This window comes from Linepithema humile, chromosome 8 (assembly GCF_040581485.1).
Source record: "Linepithema humile isolate Giens D197 chromosome 8, Lhum_UNIL_v1.0, whole genome shotgun sequence".
NCBI classification, from domain to species: Eukaryota; Metazoa; Arthropoda; class Insecta; order Hymenoptera; family Formicidae; genus Linepithema; species Linepithema humile.
Window position 1 is genome coordinate 2,361,474 of NC_090135.1, and position 18,668 is coordinate 2,380,141.

Genomic DNA, 18,668 nt, shown 5'->3' on the forward strand with positions numbered 1-18,668 from the left:
CGGAAATACGGTATTCGCATACGCTTCGCTATTCGTTCAACTGTAGATTGGTGGTGGCACCCGCGGGCATCTCTATCGTTTTTTCGACGTTTTTTTTTCTTCTTCTTCTTCTTCTTCAATCCTTTGCCCCGCTTGTACGGAGCGAGATAAATTCCCCGTCCTTCCATAGCTTTATTGTGACGTTTCATCTCTTCGAGTTGTCGTCGCGCGGCCTTGGAGTCGTTCACCGCCTTTGCAACACCCGCTGCTCCACCGGCAAGCGAACCGATGACTCCCAAGAGCGGTAACAACGGTAACATACCACCGCGTTTCGCCGTCGAAAGCGTTCTCCTCTTGGTCTTCTTCTTCTTTCCCTTTGTCATACCCATCCTCAATTTCGTCTTTGCTTTCATAGCAGCCCATACGGCGGTAGCGGCGGCCCTCTCACCGAGAGTCGCGTCCGCAGCGGTGATCCGCTCCCGCGCTTTATCGGCGAGAACGCGATCGGCCGCGTGGCGGTCCGCTGATTCGCGGTTTTGCGAGTACGCGACGTCGTGATCGCGACACGCCGCGTCCAACGGATTGATACCTCGATCCCCTCGCGCGAGTCGTTTCCGCAGACGAGTCCCCGGCCCGCAAAATTGGTAGCCGGGTATATGCAGCTCCAACGGTAGTCGATTTATCACACTGTTCAGTAAACCGGCACCCTTGTATCGTTTCATAGAGCGCGAATTCTAACGTATCGCGTGTAAATCATATTTCCAACTGAGGTGTGTTTCGACAGCGCTCACCTATAAATAGGAGGCGCGTATCGATCATTAACCAGTAGAATATCAAAGTTTGTCGGACGACAAAGTACAATGAATAACCGGGATAATAAGAAGGAACGGAAGGAGGTGATTGTCGCAAACGTGTATCGCTAATCGTGTGTTTGAAACAATATTTTTTTTTTTTTTTTCAGGATAATGTCCGAATCATGTATGGAAATAGAGATATTTTAGATCTAGCGACGAATATCCGAGCACCGCTCTTTCCGACATCCGATGCTGCGCACTCGTCGCGTAATAACAAGGATGAGAAAGAGTCTGGTAAAAAATGAAATTTGTACAACAACCGTACACGATCCGTGTGAAAAACATGGATGATAAGAGTGGGCAAGGGGTTTGTGAGAAGGCGTGCAGACACGGTAAAATGCTGCCAAACACGATACGCGGTATCATTTGCGGTCCCTCGAATTGCGGTAAAACCAATGTGATGATCAGTCTGCTGGAAAGTCCGAACGGTGTACGTTTCGAAAACGTGTACGTGTACTCGAAATCGTTGAATCAACCAGGGTCGGCGAGATGTCTGATCACGCGTGACTTGGCGTTGAAAACCTCACCATCCTTGCAGAGACAATTCTCGCGCACGTAATTCTTCGAGACTTCGCCGCTCTGTCTCGTCACCCTGGCGCTTCCTCCTCCTAACTGTAGTCCGAATTTGTTGATAGACATTCCTGTAGCATCACACGAGCAATACTGGCGATAGTTGAAAAGCTGTGATCAATTTATAATCAGACCAGCTTCGCGCAGTTCCTCGATAATCGAGAGAAATTCGTTGTCGTGCGCGTTGTTTCCCGCCTGACGGGAGGCGTCCAGCAATCGAAGGCGATCCACCAATTCGTTCGGATCATCCCAGTGCACGTAATCGACAGCGTTGTCGGTCACAGTCATGGTCTGTGGTACGTTACACTTGGGTAACGTGCGACCCGCACCTCTCCTGTCGAGATGTGCAACACCTCCACCTTTCTTAGATATCAGAGGTGTGATGATATGTTTGTATTTGTATCCTTTGTTTCCCAAAACAGGTAAATGCGCGTTATGACCGCGTCTGTGAGCGTTAGTAGCGAGTAGTATGCTCTTGTACTTTTGTTTGTCAGCCTCCGTACACAGCGTATCGTCGGGAAGTCTTTTGAATATTAATTCAAACAGGCCGGGTGTGCCAGCGTATTTCACACCGTCCACGATCACATTGTCGTCTCTATCAATGTCGAAGGCCTTGTCTCCGAGAAACGTTCCCGCATCGTTGAAGTATACACCGTACACGTTGTCGATCCCTCTCTTCTTGTCACCGCTCAAGAGCTCCCCGATGTACTCTTGGCCCAGCGGACCCATTTGACCGTACAGAGCTTCCCGACCATCGGACGTTTGAATCGTCTGTCTCACGGATGTTACGAAAGACGGGTCCGTGGTTTCGAACACGTTTTCGGTCGGTAAATATGTCGGCGCTTCAAACACCAATTTTTGCGGCTGGAACGGAGTCGAGGCTTGTACCGGTGGCGTCAATGGGGTCTGTATCGGTGTCGTCAACGAGGTACGCTTGATTTTCTTCTTCTTCTCAGAGCTCGACCGCTTTCGTTTGATGTCCGGTTCGTTTTTAATCTCGAGATCGTCAACCGAATCATCGTCACCCTTGATGTTCTCGACGATTCGTTTCAACGGCTCTACGATCGGTTTCAACCGTTTCTCCAATTGCACCTCTTGCTCCACTCTACCCGTCTTCAACGTCCGATGCTTCTTGCGAATCGACTCGCTCGTACGAGCGATTTCCTTCGCGATCTTCTCCCTCTCGTCGATATCTTTCGTGTCGAGCGTCATCGTCAACGTCTCGAGAACGACTAACCATTCCGCGGTACCGCAAACTCGTTAAAACCACGTCTGTAACGTCCATCGTTAATCGCACTATCCTTGTCTATCACTAAAAAACCGTACTTGTGTCGCCAACATGCGTGACACAATGTACCGAAATCTTCGTACGTCATGTCCGTATTCACATGATCGTTGTAGACGTGCTTAAGGTTTGTTCCATCCTGCTTGAATATTACGAGTAAATTCGCGTTGTCGCGCACGAGATGTTTCGGTATTTTTGCATACGTTTGGCACAGATAGAAACAATCGACCTTCGAATGTCGACCCATAGCAAAGTACTCGCGTATCGCATTCTGCTTGTCGCACGCTATATCGTCGAAGACGAATACGGAATTCGGTAACGCCTCGCTGTGCGGTACAATTGTGTTGTTGTCCGAGAACGTAAAGTAGCCGATTTCATCGATCGATCCGAGCAATCTTTCGAGATACCGATACTTTGGTTGATTCAACGATTTCGAGTACACGTACACGTTTTCGAAACGTACACCGTTCGGACTTTCCAGCAGACTAATCATTACATTGGTTTTACCGCAATTCGAGGGACCGCAAATGATACCGCGTATCGTGTTTGGCAGCATTTTACCGTGTCTGCACGCCTTCTCACAAACCCCTTGCCCACTCTTATCATCCATGTTTTTCACACGGATCGTGTACGGTTGTTGTACAAATTTCATTTTTTACCAGACTCTTTCTCATCCTTGTTATTACGCGACGAGTGCGCAGCATCGGATGTCGGAAAGAGCGGTGCTCGGATATTCGTCGCTAGATCTAAAATATCTCTATTTCCATACATGATTCGGACATTATCCTGAAAAAAAAAAAATATTGTTTCAAACACACGATTAGCGATACACGTTTGCGACAATCACCTCCTTCCGTTCCTTCTTATTATCCCGGTTATTCATTGTACTTTGTCGTCCGACAAACTTTGATATTCTACTGGTTAATGATCGATACGCGCCTCCTATTTATAGGTGAGCGCTGTCGAAACACACCTCAGTTGGAAATATGATTTACACGCGATACGTTAGAATCCGCGCTCTATGAAACGATACAAGGGTGCCGGTTTACTGAACAGTGTGATAAATCGACTACCGTTGGAGCTGCATATACCCGGCTACCAATTTTGCGGGCCGGGGACTCGTCTGCGGAAACGACTCGCGCGAGGGGATCGAGGTATCAATCCGTTGGACGCGGCGTGTCGCGATCACGACATCGCGTACTCGCAAAACCGCGAATCAGCGGACCGCCACGCAGCCGATCGCGTTCTCGCCGATAAAGCGCGGGTGCGGATCACCGCTGCGGACGCGACTCTCGGTGAGAGGGCTGCTGCTACCGCCGTATGGGCTGCTATGAAAGCAAAGACGAAATTGGGGATGGGTATGACAAAGAGAAAGAAGAAGAAGAAGACCAAGAGGAGAACGCTTCCGACGGCGAAACGCGGTGGTATGTTACCGTTGTTACCGCTCTTGGGAGTCATCGGTTCGCTTGCCGGTGGAGCGGCGGGTGTTGCAAAGGCGGTGAACGACTCTAAGGCCGCGCGACGACAACTCGAAGAGACGAAACGTCACAATAAAGTAATGGAAGGACGGGGGATTTATCTCGCTCCGTACAAGCGGGGCAAAGGATTGAAGAGAAAAAAAAAAACGTCGAAAAAACGATAGAGATGCCCACAGGTGCCACCACCAATCTACAGTTGTTACAAATAGCGAAGCGTATGCGAATACCGTATTTCCGAGGTGTCTACATGCGTAACGCTTTACCCGACAAGATACATAAAAATGAGAGCGGTATCGTGAATTTGGACGATGTCGACGGGCCGGGCACGCATTGGGTGGCGTACGCCAAGAGAGGCGATCGCGCCGTATACTTTGACAGCTTTGGCAATTTGCAACCGCCGAAGGAGCTTACACGCTACCTCGGAGACACCGATACAACGATAACGTACAATCGCACGGTCCACCAGACGTACGATCAAACGATCTGCGGACAATTGTGCCTCCTGTTCCTCCAGAAAATAGATATAAAAATCGATCCGCCATCGATCGACATCAGTCGTCGATGGAATCTCGGCAATGTCGCTGACGCTCACTCTAAGCGGTAAAAGCAGCGTTCTCACGGTGGATTATTTTCCACCGATAGACTTGAGCGATGGGGACTACGAGCTCGGCCTAACCACGATGGAGACCTACAACACGATTCCGAACGTGACGGTAGCGAACAATAAATTTTATTTCGACGACAATGACGTAGAAATTACAATTCCCGAAGGATCGTACGAATTGGACGCCATTGCTTCTTATCTGAAACGCGCGATACTGCAAAAACGAGGAAAAAGTGAAGAGCAAGATTATCCATTGTCACTTCGTCCCAACGTTAATACCATGAAAAGTGAAATCATGTGCGCTTTTCGAATAAATTTCGCCAAACCGAATACCATCGGACCGCTGTTTGGATTTTCGACGGGTCGTATACTGGAACCGAGAAAGTTGCACGAATCAGATTCCTCGGTAAACATCGTCAACGTAAACATTATTCGAGTGGAATGCAGCATAACCACGGGTGCGTACGCCAACGACAGGTCGGTGCACACGATACACGAATTTTCACCGAACGTACCTCCGGGATATAAAGTCTCGGAAACACCGGCGCAAATCATTTACCTTCCGGTCATCGCGAGGAGCGTTACCGATATCACCTTGCGTGTGGTGGATCAAGACGGACGATTGATCGATTTTCGCGGAGAGGAGATTACCATCAGACTGCACTTGCGGCGACGTGGTGCGAGGAAATGCTCGTGTTGAACGAACAGCGAGTGATTGACAGAGCAACGAAAATTGTGAAAAAATCGCCATTCAAGAGGCTCAGTACGACGAACGTAAACTTTTTAAAATCGTTGGGATTCGTTGTGAGAAACGCTTAAAGAGATGGATATACTCGACATCGCTGACGAGCCCGTCTTCGACGAGCGTATCGTGAAATATGAGATGCACACGTACAATCCGTACGCTAACACGACGTTGGGACACAGCGACGAGATACGAATACCGATACAGCAACAGGATTTGTACACGTTGCCGTGTGAGAGTTTTCTCTACATTGAAGGAAAACTCGTTATGAATCCTACCGGTGAGAATAGAGATAACGTGTGTATAATGGGTAATAATTGTGTCGCGTTCATGTTTGATGAAATGCGATACGAGCTCGACGGAGTTGAAATCGATCGTAACAGAAACGTTGGAATAACGAGCACGATCAAAAACTATGTATCGCTGACGACGGAGAAGAGCAAGACGCTGAAATACGCATCGTGGAATCCGGATGGAAATCCGTTGCTCGATGGAAACTTTAATTTTTGCGTTCCGCTCAATACTCTTTTAGGATTCTGCGAGGACTACAAACGGATTGTAATCAACGCTCGTCACGAACTTGTATTGATACGATCGCGCAACGATAATAATTCTCTCGTAGGACGAGCCGGTGCGAATCCGACGATCGAGCTACTCAAGATACAGTGGCGAATGCCTCACGTATCTCTGAGCGAAGTCAACAAGCTGTCTCTTCTTCGAACTTTGGAAAGCGGACGATATCTGAGCGTGTGCTTCCGTTCGTGGGATCTGTACGAGTTTCCTCTGCTGCAAAACACGACCAAGCATTCCTGGGCGGTCAAAGCTGCGACGCAATTGGAAAAACCGCGATACGTAATCTTTGCTCTCCAAACCGGTCGAAAAAACGTACTGTCTGAAAACGTTACGCAATTTGACGCTTGTAAACTCACCAATGTGAGACTGCATCTGAATTCAGATTTTTATCCGTACGACGACATGAATTTGGATTTCGACAAGAGTCGATACGCTATACTGTACAACATGTATGCGCGTTTCCGCAAAGCCTATTACGGACAGGACGATACGTATTTGGACATCGATGAATTCTCGAAAGCCGGTCCGTTCGTAGTCATAGATTGTTCGCGACAAAACGACTCTGTCAAGAGCGCCACCGTTGACGTGCGAATAGAATTTGATTGTAAGGAAAATATACCGGCCAACACCACCGCCTATTGTCTCATTATACACGATCGAATGGTCGAATATAATCCGCTGAACAACATTGTGCGCAGACTCGTGTGAAAAGTTATAAATTAGACGTGTGCGAATGGGAATGTCAGTTTTCCGACGGTCGACGACGATGTCGAACGTACCAATTTTCGTCGACTTGCAAGGTTACGCGTTCAACAACATTTTTATCGTGAAAGAGGTAGCGGTACTTCGCGATGGCGAAACGCTATCTCATTACGTATTTCGTGAACACGTACCGTGGTATCTGTTGACGAAATCGGAAAAATCGCTGGCGTGTTGGTTACGGATACACCACCACGGCTTCCGATGGGAAGATGGACACGTCTCGTACAGTCAGATGAAAAGTCTTATCAACAATGCCATTGGTACGGAACCGCCTCTGATATACGTGAAAGGACTCGAAAAGAAAAAGTGGCTGTGCGAGATTTTGGAAGATGATGTAGAGATCGAAACGATCGATGCGGATTACGAAGATATCGCACACCTGACGAACTTGGATGTAATCGGAACCTTGCGCTGCGCGTATCACACGAGACATTGCGCTATGCGGAATGTTTGCAAATTGTACAAGTGGTGGTGGTTTGAGCGTAACAAACGTGTAAAACAACTATGATTTATTCTAATAAAATGATGTATATCACACTCGCATGACTTTTATTCAACCTTTTACCCGTTACATAATCCACCATGTAATATGACCTATCGCTTATATCGTACATCTTTCAGACATTTATTGAACGTATATTGAACGTCTATCGAACACCTATCGAACTACTTTTAACATCTATTGAACATCTATTGTACGCCTCTCGTACATCTTTGAACGTCTATCGTACGTCTTTGAACGTCTATCGAACGTCTATCGAACGTCTATCGTACGTCTTTGAACGTCTCTCGTACGTCTATCGAACGTCTATCGAACGTGTCTCGTACGTCTATCGAACGTCTATCGAACGTGTCTCGTACGTCTATCGAACGTCTATTGTACATCTTTTAACGTTTATTACTACAGCGAAATTGACGTTTTTGCGTCGAGCTGTATATAAGATGTGCGGAAGAGAGTAATTTATCAGTTCAAAGTGTGCACGCGGTGGAGAAAAAAAAAAGTATAGAAAATGGAGCGTGATCAGAATAGAAAAAATTCCGAATACGAGAAGTGTAAGGATTGCGGAGTGTACCACAAGCCGATAGCTGTGGTCGAGCCTCGTCCGAGGACGACTCAAGCGCCTCCCCCCGTTCCCCCTCGTAATCGTGAAAGGCGTTAGAGGCGCAGTTGAAACAATTTTTAACATTTATCATACATTAATTTAACTTATCATGATTGTAATACATCCTTGTAAGATAAGTATTCACGTGTGTCGTACGTATCTTTTGTTTTTGCAGCAGTAGTTTGTAAATAATAGTAATACATCCTCGTGAGAGAAGAATTTCATGGGTGTCAAACTCATTATATGGAGTCGCTATGATATCTCTTATGAGATTTGTTTATGCCGCGGTAGTTTATACTAAATCTATCGATTGATATTCGGTTACTCGGGAGAAGAATTATGTTTCAAAATTATAAATTTGGAGTATGTTTGAAAAGATAACCCCCGTAGAGCGGTCACATAGATTTGCACCACATCTAAGGGACGTACTATAAAAATGTGTCGAAGGCTGGGATCGTCACAAGTCCACTCAAGCCATTTGAAATACGTAATACCGTCGCGAGTTAAAATGGCTGCACTTTACACTATTGAAATTCATGAAATCAGTGAATTGTTAATAAGTTTTATGGACCGGGTGAATGTGCTGCGCACATCAATATATCGCTTCGAAGACGTTGCACAAGAGGTGCAACAACAGGTACCCTATCCATTCAGAGTTGATTATGATATCCATGAAAATGGAAATGGTGTGATGTTGGTGTCAATGTAAGTATTGCTAGCTAATATTATGTATGAAATAATTACTTTCTATTCTTATATATATATTTTGCTTACAGGCAGCATATACGGGAGGATCTTGTAATAGCCTTAAGGCAGGTTGAAATTTTAAATACACAGTTTCAACAAATGGAAAGCGATGCAGCGCGCACCGCTGAAGTATTGAGAGCGGTGAGAGAGGCGCTTTCTGCGGACGATGTTCAACCGTAAGTATTACATTCGATAAGTATCACACTTAATATTTTCAGATTATTAATAGAATTTTTCTGTTTCAGATGATGGTCCCACGATTTTTTTATTATATTATTATAGTTTTTATTATATTATTATAGTTTTTTTTATTATTATAGTTTTTATTTTATTTCACACACACACACACACACACACACACACACACACACACACACACACACACACATATATATAGTACACACTTTTTAAATAAATATTATATTTTTTATAAATATATTATTGTATTTTTTTTTTGCCTCCTCCTATCCTTGTGTTATACTATATTATAATATTATATACTACTTGAAATTAATTTTTTTATAAATATATTATTGTATTTTTTTTTTTTTTTTTTTTGCCTTATCCCATCCTTGTGTTATACTATATTATAATATTATATACTACTTGAAATTAATTTTTTAATAAATGTTATATTTAATAATATTATATTTAATTATATTATATTTAATTATTAACTTTATAATTATTTGTTACAATTAGAAGGGAAAAATGATAGTCACCGGTTCGCTCGTTTCCTTCTATCATGTAGTGTAACATGACGCGCGCGCTTATCTCGCAGTAGGATAGGTCAGTGAATATGATGTGGTACAGGAAAGATGGTATAATAAAAATTAATTTAATGTTAAATAATATTTATTAAACAGATACATCTAATAAATACATTATGATAGTGAAAATATTTTAACAATAAAGCATGTGATATGCTAGAATTATTGCGATCCAAAAACCCGAGCTAACAGCTCACAATCGATTATATCATTCTTATCGAACGATTCGCTCTCACGTATCACCGCGATGGGGTCCTTCGCACCGCTCGCGATTTTTCGAAAGTGTGCGAACTTGGTGTCGACCATACCAGTGACGTTGTTCAACGATTGAGCGATATGATCCACACAATACTCGAGAGCGATTATGTTACATACGGTGTTGTGTGACATTACTAAACACACTGTTGATGTTTCCAGACGCAGTACTTTTAGATTGTTTATCTTTCCAAACCGTAGCGTGACATGTTCGATGGTTTGAGACGGTGCTTCGTTCGTATCATTGTTAAAGAAATGGTGGATGGCGTGTCGTTGGTCCAGGACGATCTTCCACATGTTGTATGTAAAATGTATCTCTTTGCCATGGTTGTCACCGAGAGCGATTTCTATGTGGCTCGGTGTAGAAACATTGATTCCAATATCCAGATATTTATAACCGGTTTTTGTCAACGGGTATCTTCTAGCTAAAATTCTGGGAGGCGTGATCATGCTTCCATCGATACTTGTCGAATTACTTTTATTTCTGTGGATAAAAGCTTGTATAAGTTTGAAATGTAACAATAGCAGTAAGTTTAAAAGTGTAAATAGTAATAGAGTCAACTTACACGTTGGGTGAGAATTTCCGCTTCTTCGCATCCACACCTTGCTGTTTGTCAGCCGGATTACTCATAGTTGTCTGTTGTACGGTAGAAAACATCGTTGCTATAATTCAGATGAAGCGTTGCAGCGATGTAGTGATTGTCCAAATGGTTTCGGATAACTGATGGTTCCTATTTTTTTTCCGCGAGCTTTTTATACCCGCTCGTCGCACACGACACTAATTAAAAATATCGATGATGTCACGCAAATTGAAATCTGGCAACATGGCGCCTAAAAGTGGCTGCCTAAGGGCCTATGATCTAAAAATAGCGATGATGTCACGCTAAAACCTGCACGAACCTGCAAAGTGTTGTGTGTCGAAAGACTACAACGAGATATTTTAAGTTAGCAACGCTATTGTTTAAAGAATTAGCAAATAAAACTTTCAACTCAAAGCACGTTCTTAGAAAGACGAATAAGGTATTTAAAATTAACAAAGATATTGACCAATGCTATTCTTTAGACAAGTAACAATCGATTATAATTAAACGCTGAGGCGTTAACCGCATGAGGAAACGATCGGCGGATTGCCTCACAAACAAGCGAAGTAGATCAGCATTCACGGAAAGCAGACGTTGCTAACCTCGATACTGATCTGTATAAAAGAAGGTGACTCGATCGTCACCACGGGTTTTAAGTTTGATCTAAGCACGAGCTGCACGTCGGTATCGCGAACTCCGAGTTTGTATCTTACGCGATCGTAACGACTGTGAGGAAGCCGTTAAATAAAGTGTACGCGAGTGTTAAGTGAATAAAGATATTTTATTTCTCATTGAACATCGTTCAATAATTATCTCCCTTGGATCAACCCCCTTGGCCCTACACGACGGATCCCGAATCCTGCGTTGGCCCGCGACGAGATCTTTGAGTCACGGGCACGGCGTAACAATTTTGGTGGCAGCGGTGGGATCCGTCTTCTTCACCGTAGTCCGGCTGTTGGAGGACACCCTGGTGGCCTGGGCACGGCAGCAGGACCAAGACGATCAACCCGAGGGAACAGCGTGGCCGAAAACAACGCAGAAACTAGAAGTGCGAAAAGTGAAAGTGAGAAGAGAAAATAAAACCTCCACGAGGAAGCGGTCCAGCCAAGGCAGTTCGAGCAATAAGCAGCTGAGAAAGTCCCACGGAGCACAACGACCAAGCAGAGTCAGCGAAATCCGAGCAAGGGCCACTGCACAGCGAGAACGGGACGTGACCTACCTCACCACGAAGCACTGGGCAGCGAGCAACGCAACACCATGCGAGCGAGCGTATTAATGTAAGTCGAAATAAAGACACATTAGTAAAATAAGAGCGAATGTCCGAAAGACGCGAAGGACACGGTTTTTCATATTGGCTAGGCAGTAATCCGAGTCAAAACGACCCCGGTTTACAACCGAATCAATCCTGGTTGTTAAGCGACCAAGGACGACGCGCAATAAACGTTTTGAATAACCCCGAGAGGGAACCGCGCGAAACACCGCGAGAATTCGTAGTAAACGATAGAGACGAAAGCGTCGCGAACGTCGACGAAAACGTTGAAACAACGCGAGAATATTCTTTCCGCGAATTAGATAACAGCTTAATATCCGGAGTAAGCGAGGATTCGCGCCAGAATAGGCCTACACTCACGAGGCCATTGAGTAGAATATCGGAGCGCACTGAGACTGCATCGACTACGTACGATAGTAGTATCTTTGATCCACGAGAGTTAAACAACGAAATAACAATGGCACAACCGTCAAACGACGTAACCGCACGAATTGAGGACGGAGAGCCTCCGCGGCGACAGATCAACATAGACGGGGATGTGACCAATGCCACAAACGACATACAAGAGAATTTAATAGAGACACAGATCGGAGTACTAGCAGACGCGATAAACGAGATGCGAACGCAAACGCAAGTGCTGCAAGAACATTTACATGAACAGATACTTAACTTGCACGAACGATTTAACGCACAAATATACGGTATACAAGGGCAGCAACAAGGATCAACTAGTAACCGTGAACTAAATAACGCGTCACGTGGAGCGATGAACGCACCAGAAGTAAACGTATCGTACGGCCAAGGCCCCGCTGACGTAAGGAATAGGCCAACCCATTCTAACAATTATATGCAGTTGAAAGAAGCCCGAAGCCTAATACCGGAAATCGACGGGACAACACCAAATAGAATACAGGAGTTTTTAAGTGCTAGTACCTACGCGATGGAAAGCATAGATCCAACAGAGGAGCTACAATTACTCAAGGCTATACTGTGCACAAAACTGAAAGGGAAAATCTTACTTGATTTCCAAACGAGAAATATCCAATCGTTCGCCCAATTGAAACAGGAAATAGAAAGGGGTTATACTACACATAAGAGTGTTACGCACCTACAATTAGAGTTTAATACCCTGAAGCAAAAACAAGGTGAAAGTGCTCAAAACTTTGGTTCGAGAGTGGACCAACTCGCTATGAAACTCTATGAATCAATGATAGAGGGAAAAACCCACACGATTATGGAGAAAAACACTATTAAAAACACCGTACAAAACTTGGCGTTACAAAATTTCCAGATAGGATTACAAGATAATATTAAAACTATTGTACGCGCAAGGAACTACGGAACGCTACAAGAGGCTATTGCTGTGGCAACGGCTGAGGAAAAATTACAAGGACCAAGCCCAGCGTTAAATAAATATAATGCCTATTATAAAACCACGAATAAAGCGCGGGAAAAGACACCGCAATGTGCAAAGTGCGGAAAATGGGGGCATATCGGGCGTGAGTGCCGTACAAGTCGTTTTGCGAACCGATTCAGTTTACCGAAGGCTGACGGACACAGAGTAAACGCATTAGAAAAATATTGCAAATATTGCAAAAAGCCCGGACACTTTCAGGAGGAGTGCTGGCAATTAAACGGTCGACCCGGAAAAGAGAATGCAAAAGAGAACGCGCAACATAAAACAGTTAAAGAGAATAAGGCAAAGAAGGCCGACAGCGACGAAGAAGATGACGCAGCAAACAAGAAAAAGACACGGCCCATAAAAGCGTTGTTAGCACATACAGATAAGACAGCTAAAATACACGCAAATCTAGATTTAATCGCGTTACCAATAGTGGAAGCGAAAAACGAACACGCAACAATGCTTGTGGATACTGGAGCTACACTAACTCTGATTAAAATAAAAAGTCTATTAGAAGAAACACCCGTATATGACGAAACGGTAACATTAGTCGGTGCCACGGGACAGAAAGCTGACACGTTAGGCGTGATAAAAGCGCATATAACATTAAAAGATAAAACAATAATGCATAAAATGCATGTAGTAAAAAACGACTTTCCGATAGGATACGAAGGTATTCTAGGAGCGGACTTTTTAAACAAATACGTCACGAAATGGGACTATCCCGTAAAGAAATTGACGGTCGAGGGAACGACATTCAAACTATTTCAGCATAACAACATAAAACTAGCTCCCAGAAGCGAGACAATAATTAAAGCATCAACAAGCAAAAATGCGCTGGGAATAGTGCATGCAATGGAAACACAACCAGGGGTGATCATCGGTAGTTGCATAGTGGAAGCAGAGGACTACTGTTGCCCGGTTAGTGTCATTAATACCACGGACAAGGAAATAGACTTTCAAACGCCCTTCGTGAACATTGAAAAATTCGAGGAACTAAAAGAGGAAGTACACACGATTGGAACTGTTAAGGAAGAAACAACTCCAAGGTCACGTGAAAACAAGGTCAAAAATCTTTTAAGAATAGACCATTTGAATGAAGAAGAGAAAAAAGCAATACTGGAAATAAGCGAAAATTATTGCGATATTTTTCATCTCGACGGAGAACCACTGTCTAGCACACAGGCGATGAAACATGAGATCGCCACGCGAGCCGGAGCAGCGCCCGCGAATACGAGACCTTATCGGCTGCCGGAGAAACATAAGGAAGAGGTGAGCCGACAAGTGACAGAAATGCTAAATAACAAAATAATAAGGCCAAGTTCGAGTCAGTGGAACGCGCCACTTTTAGTAGTGCCTAAAAAACCAGATGCATCAGGAAAAGCCAAATTACGAGTTGTCGTAGATTTTAGAAAACTGAACGACTTAACGATCGGAGATTCTTTCCCGTTACCAAACATTACTGACATATTAGATCAGTTGGGAAATTCAAAATATTTTACAACGTTAGACTTGGCATCTGGTTACCATCAAATTCCAATGGCGGAAAAAGACAGAGAAAAAACAGCATTTTCGACGCCGTATGGACACTACGAGTTCAACAGAATGCCGTTCGGACTTAAAAATGCTCCAGCGACATTTCAAAGATTAATGAATACAATATTGGCCGGAATTCAAGGTTTACGATGTCTAGTATATTTAGACGATATTGTCATTTACGGCACTAGTCTAGAAGACCATAATCGCCGCTTAACAGAAGTATTCGACAGAATTCGCGAAAATAATTTAAAATTACAGCCGGACAAATGTGAATTTCTTCGAAAAGAAGTAGTTTACTTAGGCCACATAATAACAGAGGGAGGCATTAAACCTGACCCTGGAAAGATCCAAGCGGTAAAAAATTTTCCAACACCGAAAAAAGTAAAAGATGTACAGTCATTCATTGGATTAGCCGGATATTATCGAAAATTCATAGAAAATTTTTCTAAAATAGTGAAACCCCTCACTAAATTGACAAAAAAAGGAGTAAAATTTGAATGGACGCAAGAGCAAGAAAACGCGTTCGAAAATCTAAAAAGCAAGTTAATTACTGCACCAGTATTAAATTACCCTGATTTTAATAATGAATTTATAGTCACGACAGACGCATCTGATTTTGCGATAGGCGCAATATTATCTCAAGGAAAAATAGGACAAGATCGTCCAATAGCATACGCTAGCCGACTTCTCTCAAAGGCGGAACAAAATTATAATACGACCGAAAAAGAATTACTGGCGATAGTATGGGCGGTCAAACATTTTCGTCCGTATATATATGGTACAAAGTTCAAGATCATAACCGACCATAAACCACTAGTATGGTTATTTAATGTAACCGACCCAGGCTCACGATTAATTCGATGGAGATTAAAATTGGAAGAATACGACTATGAAATCGTACATAAGGCCGGGAAGAGCAATACAAATGCTGACGCGTTAAGTCGCAACGTCGCGCACGGCATACACACGGTCGACGGAGAGAGAGAAAGCGAAGAAGAGGAAGAAGAAGAAGAGGAAGATAAGAAGGAAGAAAGAAAGATATATACAGAGGGAGAGAAACAACAAATATTATATGAATATCACGATGCACCGATCGGCGGGCATCAAGGAATCCAGCGCACTATCAAGCGCATACGATTAACGCATAATTGGAAAGGATTGACGAAAGACGTCGAGAAATACATCGCAAAATGCGAATATTGTCAAAAAAATAAATTAAAGATAAGGAATAAAGCACCCATGATTCTCACAGATACACCGGATAAACCGTTTGAAAAATGCGCATTGGATATAGTAGGGCCAATGACAGAAACGGAAAGCGGAAACAAGTACATATTAACTTTCCAAGATCATCTAACGAAATTCAGTAAGGCAATGCCTATAAATAATCAAGAGGCAAGCACGATAGCGCGAGAATTCGTGACAAAAATCGTTTTAGAATATGGAATCCCTGAAAAAATCCTGACTGACCAAGGAACAAATTTTCTCAGCGAAGTATTTAAGGATACATGCAAGTTGTTGAAGATTGAAAAAATTAGAACCAGCGCGTATCACCCAGAGAGCAATGGTGCACTGGAAAGATCACACAGAACATTAGCAGAATATTTACGCAATTATATAAACGAAGATCAAACCGACTGGGATACCTGGTTACCATTCGCCATGTTCGCGTATAATACTACGCCACATACAGCCACGGGATACACTCCATTCGAGCTGGTATACGGGCACCGCGCAACACTCCCTACGGCTCTGATGCAGCCAGCAAAGAACACGTACACGTACGATGATTACATAGCAGAATTAAAAGAAAAAATGCGCGCGGCACACCAAGTAGCAAAAGCTCATGCACAGGAAGGAAAAATAAAAGCGAAACAAACATACGATAAAAAGACTAAAGAAAATAGTTTTAGGGCAGGAGACAAAGTGCTGCTATACGACGAGGCTTTGCGACGAGGCAGGTCGAAAAAATTAGATGCGTTATGGAGAGGTCCGTACTTAATAATTAAAAAGAATTCGGACGTAAATTATACAATAAAAGCAGCCAGAAAAAGCTTGGTCGTACATGCTAACAGATTAAAATTATTCATAGAAGAATAAACAATACTATTATAACAATGCATGATAATAATAACATATAATAATAAAAAACACTCACTTATAAACTACCCCAATCCGCCCACATCTGCACAAAGTCATCCTCCTCAAGTAGCACCAACGGAGGAGATTCCCGTCGAACAATACAAGGAACTACCGTCGCGACCGGCTTCTCCACAGAGCTGGGAGGCTTGGGATTACTCGTAAAGCTAGGGGGCAAATCCCCCTCGAATTGTGCACCACGCAGCCTGAACACGCGAGTTATAGGTGGGAAACGCACGGCCAAAACACGCCGTGTTCCCGAAGCTACGTCTAACGAGACTACGTACGAGCACGAAGGCATGGTCAAACACATAATGAATAACCTTCTTTCGGTAGCTTCGCGACAGGTAGAATAAAAAATGCTGCGCCTGCAGAAGATAATAAAATAAAGAGAATTTCGCTCGTAGGTACCTCGCGTTAAGCGGAACGTTGACTTCAGCGACGCAACCCGAAACGGGCCTGCCGGTGGGAATAATAAAAGATTATATAACTTAGATGCACGAATTTGGAATGACACATTGTTAGTTATTAAGAGCGAAGAAATAAATGAATATTACACCATTATTAGTAGGATGTTAACAGACTTACAACGCGACGTACAAGACGCCTATGATTTTATAACGTACGCAGAACACGGAATGTTGAATCCTAGAGTAACCCCAACAGAACAAATTCTTAACGAACTGCGAGCGATTACGCCAAAATTACCTCAGGGAACGCACTTTCCCTTCGTTTTAGAAAATAGCGGTTGGCATCTAATGGAGCAAGTTGTTACTGTAACTGCGTTTGTAGCAAATAATACTGTGTATTGTATAATAAAATTTCCATTGGTATCCTATCCTAGATACAAATTAATAAAGGTAATTCCTCTACCTATCTTTAATCACGGAACACTATTTTCGTTTACCGAAGTAAACCAGCATATAATAGCTGTCAATCTAGAACTAGCTTCCTATGTAACTCTATCTGAACAAAATGTAGATAAATGTAAAACAATCGGAAAACAGTATATTTGTAAGTCAAATAGTCCAGTATATAACATAAATCAGAGAGCACTGTGCGAAGTGCAATTATATGCGAAGCTGGCTAAGAAAAACACGTGCGACATAAGATTCATAAGATCGAATCAAACGATTTGGATTGCTCTAAACACAGAAAACGCGTGGCTATACTCCGCGAATAAAGAACAGGAATAACGACACAATGCGAGAATCGTGAAAATGTACAAGTAGTAATAAGTCGCACGGGTGGAATAATATTAACAAAAAATTGTAAAATAATTACGACGGACATGACCATTAAAGCCTTTTCGAAAATGCGGGATACAAGCATTCAAGCCTTTTTACCGCAATTTAATTTAACATTAATAAAAGAGACGGCCACAAAGAAAGACAATGAAATAATAATACGGCCGATAAAATTAAAGAAAATTATTCAAAATCCTAGTGAACTTATGGAATTAGGAGAAAAGACAAAAGATATTTATAACGAACTAAAAGACAGTGAGACGATACAATTTAATAAACCAACGTTTATATATCCTATGGTCACAAGTTCAGTAGCCGTCATAATTATTATAATAAGCGTAACAATAGGCGTAATTATAATGTTAATTAAGAAAAGAAATAAAAATTAAAAATATAAACTTATAAGAGATGCGAAAACTCCGTTTAAAAACCTTCGTTTTCTTTTCTAACGGGGGGAAGGATGTTGTGTGTCGAAAGACTACAACGAGATATTTTAAGTTAGCAACGCTATTGTTTAAAGAATTAGCAAATAAAACTTTCAACTCAAAGCACGTTCTTAGAAAGACGAATAAGGTATTTAAAATTAACAAAGATATTGACCAATGCTATTCTTTAGACAAGTAACAATCGATTATAATTAAACGCTGAGGCGTTAACCGCATGAGGAAACGATCGGCGGATTGCCTCACAAACAAGCGAAGTAGATCAGCATTCACGGAAAGCAGACGTTGCTAACCTCGATACTGATCTGTATAAAAGAAGGTG

At 42.9% G+C, this 18,668-nt stretch overlaps 2 protein-coding genes across 2 annotated transcripts; both read right to left on the reverse strand.

Moving 5' to 3' along the window:
• Positions 1–1,042: 1,042 nt before the first annotated feature.
• On the reverse strand, positions 1,043–2,668 carry LOC137001350 (uncharacterized). The gene has a single exon (XM_067360051.1). It carries the CDS (start codon positions 2,613–2,615, stop codon positions 1,521–1,523), a length of 1,095 nt encoding a protein of 364 aa, XP_067216152.1. The 5' UTR covers positions 2,616–2,668; the 3' UTR covers positions 1,043–1,520.
• Positions 2,669–9,002: 6,334 nt separating this feature from the next.
• Positions 9,003–11,244, reverse strand: LOC137001351 (uncharacterized). The gene is made up of 2 exons (XM_067360052.1): positions 10,292–11,244; positions 9,003–10,209 (listed from the first exon to the last, which is right to left on the reverse strand). The coding sequence occupies exons 1-2, from the start codon at positions 10,381–10,383 to the stop codon at positions 9,633–9,635; spliced, it is 669 nt and encodes a 222-aa protein (XP_067216153.1). The 5' UTR covers positions 10,384–11,244; the 3' UTR covers positions 9,003–9,632.
• Between the last annotated feature and the right edge of the window lie 7,424 nt (positions 11,245–18,668).